At 44.9% G+C, this 12,259-nt stretch overlaps 2 protein-coding genes across 3 annotated transcripts in view; both read left to right on the top strand.

Moving 5' to 3' along the window:
• The window catches only part of PET117 (PET117 homolog (S. cerevisiae)), a 5,285-nt gene extending 1,508 nt beyond the window's left edge, over positions 1-3,777 (top strand). The window contains exons 3-4 of the mRNA XM_010862790.1: positions 238-466; positions 3,606-3,777. Coding sequence (XP_010861092.1) covers positions 238-466; positions 3,606-3,755 — 379 coding nt within the window. The 3' untranslated portion in view covers positions 3,756-3,777. The remainder of the gene's footprint in view (positions 1-237; positions 467-3,605) is intronic.
• Positions 3,522-12,259, top strand: part of CSRP2BP (CSRP2 binding protein) — a 26,447-nt gene continuing 17,709 nt past the window's right edge. Inside the window, exons 1-3 of one of the 2 annotated variants that reach the window (XM_010862578.1) lie at positions 3,522-4,241; positions 6,302-6,420; positions 8,726-8,847. In XM_010862578.1, the coding sequence (XP_010860880.1) occupies positions 3,983-4,241; positions 6,302-6,420; positions 8,726-8,847 (500 nt within the window). In that variant the 5' untranslated portion in view covers positions 3,522-3,982. The remainder of the gene's footprint in view (positions 4,242-6,301; positions 6,421-8,725; positions 8,848-12,259) is intronic. The other variant, XM_010862580.1, reaches the window with a different exon arrangement.

Genomic DNA, 12,259 nt, shown 5'->3' with positions numbered 1-12,259 from the left:
TGCCTCTTTTCCTCGCCTTTCCTCCCTTCTCCGGGGCCGGGGGACCCCCTTCTCCTTGGGAGGAACGGTCCTGGGGGTGAGGGGGGAGTCCCCGGGTACACTGGGCTCCGAGACGCCCCCCACCCCGGCCCCCGGGCCCGCCGGGGTCGGAGCGCGGGAGACTGACCGTCTGCGCTGTGTCTCTCAGTTCTCGGGTCTTCCGTTTCCCAATCGGTCAGCGTGACCCCCGGGCGCAAGCCTTGGCCCCGAGCTCGTAGGGAAGAAAGAAGAGGAAGAGCACCTGGTCGTGGGTCTGAGGGTCGAGCGAGGGGAGTGGCTCGGGGCGGCGGAGCCTGGGTCGCCCCGGGTGGGCACAGGCAATGGGGGCGGGGGGGAGTCGGTGCGTGTGCTGGTGGTGCGGAGATGCTGCCGGCGAGGCCTCTGTCCTGTTCCACTCTCTGGAAATCGGCAGACGAGGCCGACGGTGGTACAGGGATTTAGCGGAGGGAATGGAATGATTAACGATGACAGGACATGGAGGAGATGAGAGATTTGGGCTTAAAGTAGGGCTCTAAGGGACTTCCCTGGTGGCTCAGAGGGTAAAGAATGTGCCTGCAATGCGGGAGACCTGGGTTCCATCCCTGGGTGGGGAAGATCCCCTGGAGGAGGACATGGCAACCCGCTCGGGTACTCTGGCCTGGAGAATTTCCATGAACAGAGGAGCCTGGGGGGCTACAGTCCATAGGGTCGCGAAGACTCCGGCACGACTGAGCAACTAACACAGCTAAGGGGATAGCTTTCCGAACAGAGGCAGGAGGCTTCCTTCTCTAAGAAGGAAAAGATGGTGATGGGAGGAAATTTGACAAGGGGGTTGAGAATGCTGTAGCGGATGTAACTCTGAGGTCAGGGAGCAGGGGTTTTTCCGAGTGTAGAGTAAGGCTGGGCTCAAGCTTGGTTCTGACCCCCAGCTACAAGTGCCAGTATTCCTGGGAAGTTTTTTTTTTTTAATTAAATACCGTGAAACCGCCTGGGTCCTGCTCCAGACCTGTCAAATCAGAATCTCTTGCGGGTGTGGATCCTGCTTAAGTATGTTTTAAAAGCGACCCAGGGGTTCTAACATGCAGCCAGAGTTGAGAACTGCTGTTAGAATGCGAAAAGTGAAAGGTTTAGATATTTGTAAGTTAGAGGTGAAGGTTGACCAGAATAACTTGTGTTTGTTATCCGTCCAGTCATTCATGTGGCTTACTTCCTGGGAAAGAGGAGGACATGTGATTTGACATGGTTGGGTGTGTTGGAAGGTTCAGGGAAGCAAGAAATAAATCAGTGGTTGGCGTGGTCCCCCGTTGTTTCCTGACTGTCTACCACATACCAGGCACTGTACGGAGCACTCATCCTCACAGGAAGCCAGCAAAACTGGCAGTACTACCCGAGGAGTAAGAACTGCACCAGGAGCTGGGTTCCAGGTATAAGAGTTATGGTAATGAAGAGGTCTGGGTGGTCAGCACAGTTGTCAACTGGAAGTCCCAGGAAGGGTGTGCCAGGCAGTTGGCACAGATCTTGAAACTTGGGGGGGAAACTAGCAAATGATGGATGGAGAACAAGAACCTAAGCCATGTGCCAAAGTCTGAGAAAGGAAGGGAGGACCTTAAAGCAGGTGTGGAAGGTGTGGGCTTCAGGGGTTGGGTGGGGTGTGTCAATGTGTCCTGACAGGAGGCCCACAGGACAGGAGCTGGGGAGGGAAGAGTAGAATGAGAGCTTCCGATTCTGTCTGGAGATCTGGCCAAGGGCGCAGGGTTCAAGACAGATGGGTTTCAGTTGTGTATCAGTCCCAGGACTCTTAAATTTCTTAGCTCCCTGATGATGAGCACTGAAGCTCCAGGCCTGGAGGAGGGCCAGCACCGAGGTACTTGGTGAGTTGTTAAAGTAGACATAATAGTAAATTTAAAAACCAAAAACAAACAGATCTGTAACTTGGTGCTTGTTGATGAATTGCAAGCTAGCCTTGCAGATGGAGATACTTACCTTGTAGTTTATTTGAAAGAGGTCTGGTTTAAAATTAAAAAAACAAAAACAAAAAAACATTTACCCAGGTCCCATGCCCTGCCCCCATTATTCTGCCTCACAGGCCACTGTTAGGAGAGTATTTAATGACCTGTAAACTATAAAATGTTTGTTATTAATAATGACTGGATTGATGCTTCAGGAAGTCATCTTAGATGCCACATTCATGTTCTGGAACCTTCTGTCATTAGTGTTTGTGAAAGTAATTGCCATTGGTGGGCCTTTGTTTTTCCTCTGCTGATAGCTTTCTTTTTTTCCCCTTCTCTGCCCATTAGGTAATTGATGGTAATTCTGTGTAATTTTTACTTATTCTGTTTATGTAACAGAACAAGCCACGTTCTTTACTTTCTCGCATTCTTAAACTGTGTTCAAATTTTAGTACTTTTTTTCTATGATATTTATTATTCAGCTAGGACAATTGCTAATAGGAATGTAGTTCACAGTTACTTTAACTCTCATCAAGGTTTTTTTTGGGGGGCAGGGGACATAGGTGGCCTGCAGGGTCTTTGTTCCCCAACCAGTGGAAGCGGAGATTCTTAACCACTGGACCGCCAGGGAATTCCCTCCTCAAATTTTTATTTAGCTCTCTTTTTTGCTTCTGTTTCTTTTTCGTTTGTTGTTTTTCATTTGTTTTATTTTTTTCCATTGCTCTCAAATTTTTAAAGTATCATATATCAACTAAACTTCTAAAATTCAGCACAGTGGCAGTTTTTCTTTCTTTTTTTAAAAAGAGATTTATTTTTGGCTGTTGAGTCATTGTTGCTGTGCTTGGGCTTTCTCTGATTTCAGGGTGTGGAGGCTACTCTTTGTTGCAGGTTGCAGTGCTCAGGCTTTTTACTGTGGTGGAGTACAGACTTGAGGGTGTTGAGGCACATCCGCTAAATAGTGGTACACAGGCTTAATGTTGCCCTGAAGCATGGGGAATCTTCCCAGCAGAAGCAGGGATCAAATCTGTGTCCCCTGCATTGGCAGGAGGATTCTTACCCACTAGACCACCAGGGAAGCCCCAGTTTTTAATTTTTAATTGTTATTTACCATATTTGTATTAAATGATGTGGACTTCCCTAAAAGACAATAAGAAGTCTGTAATAATACTATGACAGTCTACCAAGTTAATTTTATGGTTTCTTTATTACATTTATACAGTAAATTGGGAGAAGGCAATGGCACCCCACTTCAGTACTCTTGCCTGGAAAATCCCATGGACGGAGGAGCCTGGTAGGCTGCAGTCCACAAGGTCGCTAAGAGTCGGACACGACTGAGCGACTTCACTTTCATTTTTCATTTTCATGCATTGGAGAAGGAAATGGCAACCCACTCCAGTGTTCTTGTCTGGAGAATCCCGGGGACAGAGGAGCCTGGTAGGAGGCCGTCTATGGGGTCGCACAGAGTCGGACACGGCTGAAGCGACTTAGCAACAGCAGCATACAGTAAATTAAAATAGTAATTGGGTAGTTGGAATCTAAAAGTTTTAACTGTATCTAAACTGTGTTTTAGATTTGAATGATACAAGGATGGGAACTACCTGTTCCAGTTTTACTGAAATCTGTTTCTTACATTTTTAGAGGCTTCATGATGGAGTGATCAGAGACATTGAAAGGCAGAATCGGAAAAAAGAAAATATTCGTCTTTTGGGAGAGCAGATTCTTCTGACTGAGCAACTTGAAGCAGAAAGAGAGAAAATGGTGTTGGCAAAGGGATCTCAAGAAACGTGACTTGAAGTGTGTGTGAAGTATTGATGAAAGAGACAGCATTCAATGTGTGTGTTGATGGAGAACAGCTTAGTGAAATCTTTTTTACTCACTGTCCTTTTAAACTTGATCAGAAAAAAGACAATGGCTCATATATTCTAAATAATGTCTTTAGAGCCCCTTGTGTCTGCGTAGAGGTGTCCAAGGATTGGAGTTGTTCCTGAGAACCCTGACCCTGTGAGCCGGGAGGGATGGAGGGTAGCATCCACCTGAGCGGTTTGATTAGTCGGCACGACGATGAAGCCACGAGAACATCAACCTCGGAGGGACTGGAGGAGGGGGAGGTGGAGGGGGAGACCCTGTTGATCGTGGAGTCGGAGGACCAGGCATCTGTGGACTTGTCTCACGACCATAGCGGGGACTCCCTCAACAGTGACGAAGGGGATGTGTCGTGGATGGAGGAGCAGCTGTCCTACTTCTGCGACAAGTGCCAGAAGTGGATCCCAGCCAGTAAGGAGCTTCTCCTTTCCTTTGCTCTGTCAGTTCCTGTGGGAAGATGTGTTATCCTAACCTGTGAAAGAAACAGGAATGTGAAGTAGATCTAAATAAAAAGATAACTCTTTGATTTATTACTAGTTTAGTTGCTTAACTGCAGGCTTATATAAAACATAGACATATTTGTCCTAATAAATATGACTGCCAACCTCTGTCACTTTGTTAAATTAACGTTCTTGATTGCCACCCAGTAAAAATTAGAAATTCTGTGTGACTTAAAGAATCAGCTGCATTTTTCTATCAGGGTCACATTATTGTGGATTTGCAACCAAATTCTAGGCCCAGCATAGAGCTGAAGTTCAGACTTATAACTCAGGTAATATTTAACCTACATGGAAAACAGCTGCGATAGTTTGCTGATATAAGGAATTAGCAGATTAGAAATGTGTTGTGCCTGTTTCTAGTGTTTTCTTCTTGCTGGCTTCCTTGATCTGCTGGTAGATCTGCTAGTAGATGCGCACACACACCCCAGGAGGTCCTTTGCCAGGCATCAGGGCAGTTACCGAAGCAGGGCTTTCCCGTTAGATGGAGACTGGTAAAGACACATGTATTGGAGGAGTACTCTGTGTGCTGGAACCTGTAACCAAGTCAGAGAAATTTAGATATATGTGTGTATGTGTATTTTTTGTTGTGAACTGGGTCATTTTCTGGTATGTGGAGATGTTTTTAAGATGGATTCAGCTGTTCAGATTCCTAATTACTATTTAATAAAGTAACACCATTTTCACAGAAAGCAAACCTAAAATTTACTACCTATAAGCTAGTTTTGGGGGCTTCCCAGGTGGCTCAGGAGTAAAGAATCCACCTGCCACTGCAGGAGACATGGGTTTAATCCCTAGGTCAAGTAGATCCCCTGGAGTAGGAAATGGCAGCCCATTCTAGTTATCTTGCCTGGAAAATACCACGGAAAGAGGAGCCTGACGGGGCTATAGTCCATGAGGTCACAAAGAGTTGGACACGACTGAGCACATACAAGTATGCGTGCGCACAGGCACGCACATGTGCACTAGCTAGTTTTTGCTCTTGAGCTGTCTCTGCTTGTAGATCCAGGGTTCTGGATGGCTGGGTGGCTCTCTCCTGTCCTCACTGTAAACCGCCCTTCCTGCTGGGCACCTGCAACTGCTCCAGCCTCTCCTTCATGTCCTCCTCTCCCCACAGATAATCCCCGCAGAGCTCTGTAGCCAGGGTGACATTTTCATTCTCCACGAGCAGGTCTTTCTTTTCCCTGGGACTTTGCACATGTGAATTTCCTTTGTGGAACGTGTGTCTTTGCAGCCTCTATCCTCCCTACACCCCCAGCACCTTTTTACACCTGCCAATTCTAAGCATCCTTCAGGCCCCAGTGCCCCCACTTTTTCCAGCTCTCCTGTCTTCCTAGTGTAGATTGGCATCTCTTTTATGTGCCCTCACGTTGCCCTACTGAGCACATCACATTCCACTCCAGGGGTCTTCATGTTCCCCAGAGCTTCAGCATCTCCTGGGGAACTTCAGAAAATGCCCTACATCTAGAGGTTGATTAACTGTGTGTGGGACAAGCCCAGGGATATTAAAACAAACAGCTTATTGGGTGGTTCTGATACACAGGATGGAGAGCAGCTGTGGTGCTGTTACCTGCTTGCCCGCCCTGTGCCCCTCGCAGCAGCTATAAGCCTCTGAGGGCGCTCAGCGCATCTGCCCTGGGCATCCTGTTCCCAGTTCCTAGCCAAATGGCACAGTGGGAGCTCAGATATTTCTTAAAGGGTATGTAAGGAGACCTCTTGTAGGAGTCAGGAATGTTAACAGTTGGAACAGCCAGTGAGGATAACCGTACCTGTCTTCTCAATGTCTTCTGAAAGTCAGGGAACCACGGATCTATCTTACTGGGCATGCACTTGATAGTAGAAGAATAACCTTCCGACTTGGGTTGGCTGAAAGAAAAATGGAAGACGGCCTGGGAAACTTGGAAAATGGTTGGTAAACTGATTAAACCTTTGGTTACTTTGTTCTAGTGATGTATCTTTTTGTTTTCCTCCTAGGTCAGCTGAGGGAACAGCTCAGTTACCTTAAGGGCGATAATTTTTTTAGGTTTACCTGTTCTGATTGCTCAGAAGATGGCAAGGAGCAGTATGAGAGGCTGAAGCTGACATGGCAGCAAGTGAGTAAAACCTCTAGAGTTTGTGAGGTTGGTCTGCCCCAGATTTATTGGAGTAAGTGTCTAGAGAATGAGGAACTTACATATGAGCTTTTGAGTTGTTTTGAGGGTCACTTTTTCACAATGAAAATCATACAGAATATGTGGAGAAAAGAGTTCTTAGTAAAATTACTCACTGCCAACTTAGCACACTGGGTTTGAGATTCTTGAAAATCTCACCCACACAGTTTCGTTTATATATAATACCAAATTTCTGATTTTAATCAAAGAGGTTCACATTTTTCTGGCAGCTGTTTTTAGAAAAATAAAACCATTCTAAAAAATGTGAAGATGGTGAATCACTACACTACAGCTGAAAACAATACAATTCTGAAAGCAACTGTGCTTCAATTTAAAAAAAGTGAAGTTGGCCAACCTAACCCTGCCCAACTATTGCCTGAATAGTATCTTATAACTGATCTCCAGGTTGTGTTAATTTTGGGGTGTTTGTTTTTATATTAATATGTTTATAGCAAGGCACCAATGGTATATGCAGCCTTTTAAGTTCTAAAAATTATGAATTAAACATCACTTACTTGTGGCTCAGCTGGTAAAGAATCCACCTGCAATGTGGGATACCTGGGTTCGATCCCTGGGTTGGGAAGATCCCCTGGCAGAGGGAAAGGCTACCCACTCCAGTATTCTGGCCTGGAGAATTCCATGGACTTTATAATCCATGGGGTCGCAAAGAGTTGGACATGACTGAGTGACTTTCACTTTCATTTTCACTCGGTTTTTATGTTTGTTCTTTCAACAAATACCGAGTGCATACCATGCACCAGGCACTGTTCTAGGCCTGGAGAGTAGAGTCTAGTCGAGACTAGCTAATTCTCATCCAGCTCTTTCTTTTCTATGGTGAATGAGACAGCGAAGACAGCCCCAGGCAGCTGACTTTCTGGACATTTGTTTTAGATGATAAGCAGACAAATACATAGGTTAATTATCCCTAGCACTTTTTGCTATGAGGGGAAATAAACAGGATAATCAGAAGGTGATTTTGTTATACCGTCTAAGTCACTTATGGTGTCCTTATAGATTGTAGTTGTGTTTGCAGCCTGGGACTGTCATCTTAATTATTGTTGCTTTTATTAGGACATCTAATGAAATCTGTCAATGGTGGTTTTAGGGAGCGTTTTTTGACTTGCCTGAAAATATGTGAGTAGAAAATGAAGCTTGTACTGAGGATGTTTACAGTCTAATGAATATTATAACTGGTATTGTTTTTTTTTTCCAAAGCATACATAGAATACTTTGTCTTGGCAAGATCAGATTAATATTACCATTATTCTGATGTGTGCACATATAGGCAGATTTGGAATTATGGAAGGACTCTCTTCTTAGATTCTCTGTCCCCTTTTCAGTTTCATTGACCCAAAATTAATCATTATTTTTATAAGGATGAAAACATGGTTTTGAATAGCATGTATAGATTCTTGTCCATTTATGACTACAAAACTTTCTTTAGATGAGAAGAGAAATGTCTGAAAGGACCGTCACCGAAAATGTTAAAAAGATGATTTCTTGATGGTGGATTTAAAATGATTTTTACTTCCTTTTTTGTTCTTTTCTCTTCTATACAGTGTGTTATTTATATTTCAAGAAAGTACTTCCCCATTTGGGGCTGTGAATGCGTTACCTGTGAAATACATGGTTGGGCCAGATGCAGTGGAGCTGGGGGTGTCATGCTCTCTGAGGATAAACAGGGCAGCCAGGCCCGTCAGGTCTCTATCCCTCGTCCATGCCAGTTTCATCTCGGGAGAAGTTGGCCATGGCTGAGAAAGGCTAAACCCAGAGTAGATGGTACCTCACATTGTCTTCAGTTCTGAAATTCTGATAGTCTCTTGTTTCTGCCTCTGAAGGGCTTAGAAAGTGTATGTGCAGGGGTGATGCTCAGAATATTTAGTAAAGGTCAGCACTGTCTGTCAGCAACACCAGATGGAGCAGCCCCTGGGGCCTCCTGATGCCTGTGGTTAACACAGCATTTAGTGCTGCCTTTGAGTGATGGAGGGGGCGGGCATGGGGGTGCTTAGGACAGTCCTTACTCTTCACCAGCTCAGCCACACAGCAGCCTGGCGTTGGTGACATGTGAGGAGCAAGTGCACGTGATTACAAGGCTAAGTGATGCTCATCTGTGGAAAGCAAACAGGAAGTAGAATTCTGTACTGAAGATTCTCCAGGGTGTTATCCTTCCCCTCCCCTGATGCCCACTCAAACAGCAAACGTTCTTCCTGTTGGTACTTTTCTCCCAACCTGTGCACTTGTGTTCCAGGTGGTCGTGCTGGCGATGTACAACTTGTCCCTGGAAGGCAGCGGGAGGCAGGGCTATTTCCGGTGGAAGGAAGATATCTGTGCCTTTATTGAGAAACACTGGACTTTTCTACTAGGAAATAGGTAATGTGACTTTTAAAAGTCTTATCCTTGAATGAAGATGTAAAGAGCAAAATACATGCGACTTAAGACAGCCTAATGCAAGCCTTTAGAGCTTTAGCGTATACACTTGCGGCAGTTCCTAAAAATTTTTTAATCCAGAAGATGATTTCACTTTAAGTTAACAATCTCAGCAGAGGTGGGTATAATTACCAGCATAGATATAAGTGTAGGTTTCCGTACTTCTTACCCTACATCCAGGGGAAACTACTGGTTTCTACTGAGCAGGAAGATGTTTGAACAGATTCTTAGACTGTTGAAAAACAGAGTTTGATTAAATGAAGCTGCATAATAGCTGGGTAGGTGACTAATTTGAGGACAGAGGACTATTATGTCCTTTTAGAGTCAGTGCCTTATAGGAGGTCAGAAGAAGAGAAATAATGGCAGTTATTGACTGGACTCATTGAAGTTGCTCTTCATTAATTACTAGTGTTTGTCTTTATTAGCTCTGGAAGGTAGAAACCATTGTGTACTTTTTGGCATTCATAACACTTTGCCAGGTCTAGGCAGATTTACATGCATGTGGTTTATTCATTTGTTACTCTTTTTTTAAAAAATTTACCTATTTATTTATTATTTTTGGCTATGCTGGGTCTTTGTTGCTGCATAGGTTCTCTCTAGTTGTGGTGACCAGGGGCTATTCTCTAGTTTCAATGCGTGGGCTTCTCATTGAGGTGGCTTCTCTTGCTGCGAAGCACAGGTTCTAGGGCACACAGGCTTCAGTAGTTGTGGTTCCTGGGTTCTAGAGCATAGGCTCAGTAGTCCTGAGTGTAGTTGCTTTGTCACGGGGGACCTTCCTGGACCAGAGATCGAACCTGTACCTCCTGCATTGGCAGGTGGATTCCTCATCACTGAGCCATCAGGGAAGCTCCATATTGCTATTTTTAAAATGGATAAGTGACAAGGACCTACTGCTGTATAGCACAGGAAACTCTGCTCAATATTCTATAACAACCTAGTTGGGAAAAGAATTTGAAAAAGGATAGATACATGTATATGCATAACTGAATCACTTTATACCTGAAATTAATACAACATTGTTAATCAACTGTACTCAAATATAAAAAGTTAAAAAAATAGATACAGACACTTTGGAGATCTGACTTAATATGAAGTATATTGCATTCCCTGGAAGATGGTACCTGTATATTCTGAGCAATATGTTTTGGGTGCTCAGTTGCTCGGTCGTGTCTGACTCTTTGTGACCTGATGCACTGTAGCCTGCCAGGCTCCTCTGTCCATGGAATTTTCCAGGGGAGAATATTGGAGTGGGTTGCCATTTCCTACTCCGCATTTGTTACTCTTTTTCATCATGATGCTTTGAGTTTGCCCCTCCTTTGTGACCCACTCCTTGGGTCATCAGATGTAGGGATGCCGGGCCACAGACATCCAGACCAGACGTTGAAGCTGAAGGTACATGTGCATCGAGCAAGATTTTCATTGCTCTCAGGGATTTAGCAAGTTGGCAGTTGCATTGGCGGATTGTTTGAGACTGTGATTGTTAGTTGCCTTCTGAAGTTCTGGGTGAGATGCACGAATCCTGCAGATTTGGGGCAATATGGACACGATAAAGGTGGGCACAGGGAGTTTGTGCCTGTCCTCGCCCATGTCCTCAGATGCCAAGAAGTCACAGCTGTGCCGGAGTTGCTGCGGGATCGGGGAGGGTGACCGTCTGCAGGCTGCCATGAGGAGAGATAGATTCAGTGCCTTTTTACAAAAGGAGCTATTTTTGTTCTGGAGATATTTAGTGGTACTAAGAAAAGAACTGACAGTTTAACTGGTTCTTTTTCTTAAGGAAAGGAAATCTGTTGTCTTAGTTTAATTATATAGGTCTATTTATGGAACTTAATACACCCCATTTGAAAGGGGCAGGGAAGGGAAAAAACTGATCAAATTAGATCTTGGCAGGTTTTCATGGTCAGTGCTGTTCTACTTGGTGGATTGTCCTCTAGAAGAAGCTGGACCATAAATTACAGTCCATTTGGTCAATTTTAGCTCTGAGTACAGTAGTGTCTAATGACCTCACATCCTTCAGCCCAGTGACAGACAGCCACACACGCCTTCCAGGAGCAGCTTGGCACAGTGTGGGGTCTGGATGCACACACAGGACCGTGTCCTCCAATCATATCTGTGCTCTGATCTCCCGCTGCTGCTTCTGATCACAGAAGTGCTGACAAAGGGGTAAGCAGCCTTTGTCATTGCACCTCCCCGCACTGTTGCAGGCCCCGCCTCTCTGGCTGGATTGACTTTAAAGGAACTTAAGGGCTGGCACCTTCTTCCCCACCTTCACTTTCCTCTTTGTCCCTCTTTTGGAGCCAGACATTGAAGACTGAAGATGTTCGAAAGCAACCATCTATACAGGGGCGATTAGTCTCCATGCATGCCCAGGGGAAGGCACAGGCTTAGACGTGAGCCAAGAGGACCTTGAGTTTTCAGTCCAGCTGATTTCTGGCACAGAGACAGCTTGCAGCCATCATGTCCAGTGAACCCTGGGGAAAGAAGAAAGACTGACGTCCAAATGTCGGATGTTTGTTTTCAACCGACAAACCCTAAGGAATACACAGAGCCAGAAAGTATGACCCATTTGAAGGGAAAAAATAAACCCGAAACTATCCCTGAAGAAGGACTAATGGTGGAGTTACTAGTCAAAGACTTTAGAACAGCTTAGAGATGCCCAGAGAACTAAAGGAAGAGGTGGGAAACATCAGGCAGCAAGGTATGAATGAAGCAGAAATACCATCAAAGAGATGGAAGTCCTAAGTAAATAAAAAAGAAGTTCTGGAGCTGAGAAGTACAATAACTGAAATGGGAAATTCACTAGAGGGATTTGAAGCCAAATAGGACAATGGGAAGAAAAATGAACAGAGCTCCAGAGACCTCTGGAGTAGGTTCCCCTGGTCAGACCTCTGGGTGGGGGTCTGGAAGTTTCAAAACCAGGTGAGATGGTAGCAGAAGAGAGGTACTCTGGGGCCAGAGGCTGGGGGTCACTCTCCCATCTCAGTGCTTAGGCCCTTTACAGTCTTTTTGTTTTTTGTGTGTGGAATTCTTTTGGTTTGTCTGTATTTGTCTAGTATATCTCTGTTCTTAAGAATACCTTTCTCCTTTGCCTTTTCAGCAGTATTTTCCATTGTTAGACTGGCCTTTGTAATTAAAGACAATTCTTCAGGATTTCTGGTCACTGGTTTATGTTTTTGAGGTGGAAATAGAACACTTTCCTTATATAGTAGACCAACTTTTTACAGGAACCTGAGTACTTGACATTTTGTGTGCTGTGCATGCTCAGTTGTGTCTAATTCTATGTGATCCCATGGACTGTAGCCCACCAGGATTTCCCAGCAAGAATGCTGGAGTGGATTGCCATTTCCTACTCCTGGGG

Source organism: Bison bison, unplaced genomic scaffold (assembly GCF_000754665.1).
Source record: "Bison bison bison isolate TAMUID 2011002044 unplaced genomic scaffold, Bison_UMD1.0 scf7180017864484, whole genome shotgun sequence".
Lineage (NCBI taxonomy): Eukaryota > Metazoa > Chordata > Mammalia > Artiodactyla > Bovidae > Bison > Bison bison.
The sequence above is the reverse complement of the archived record's forward strand: the minus strand, read 5'-3'. Positions and strand labels throughout refer to the sequence as shown.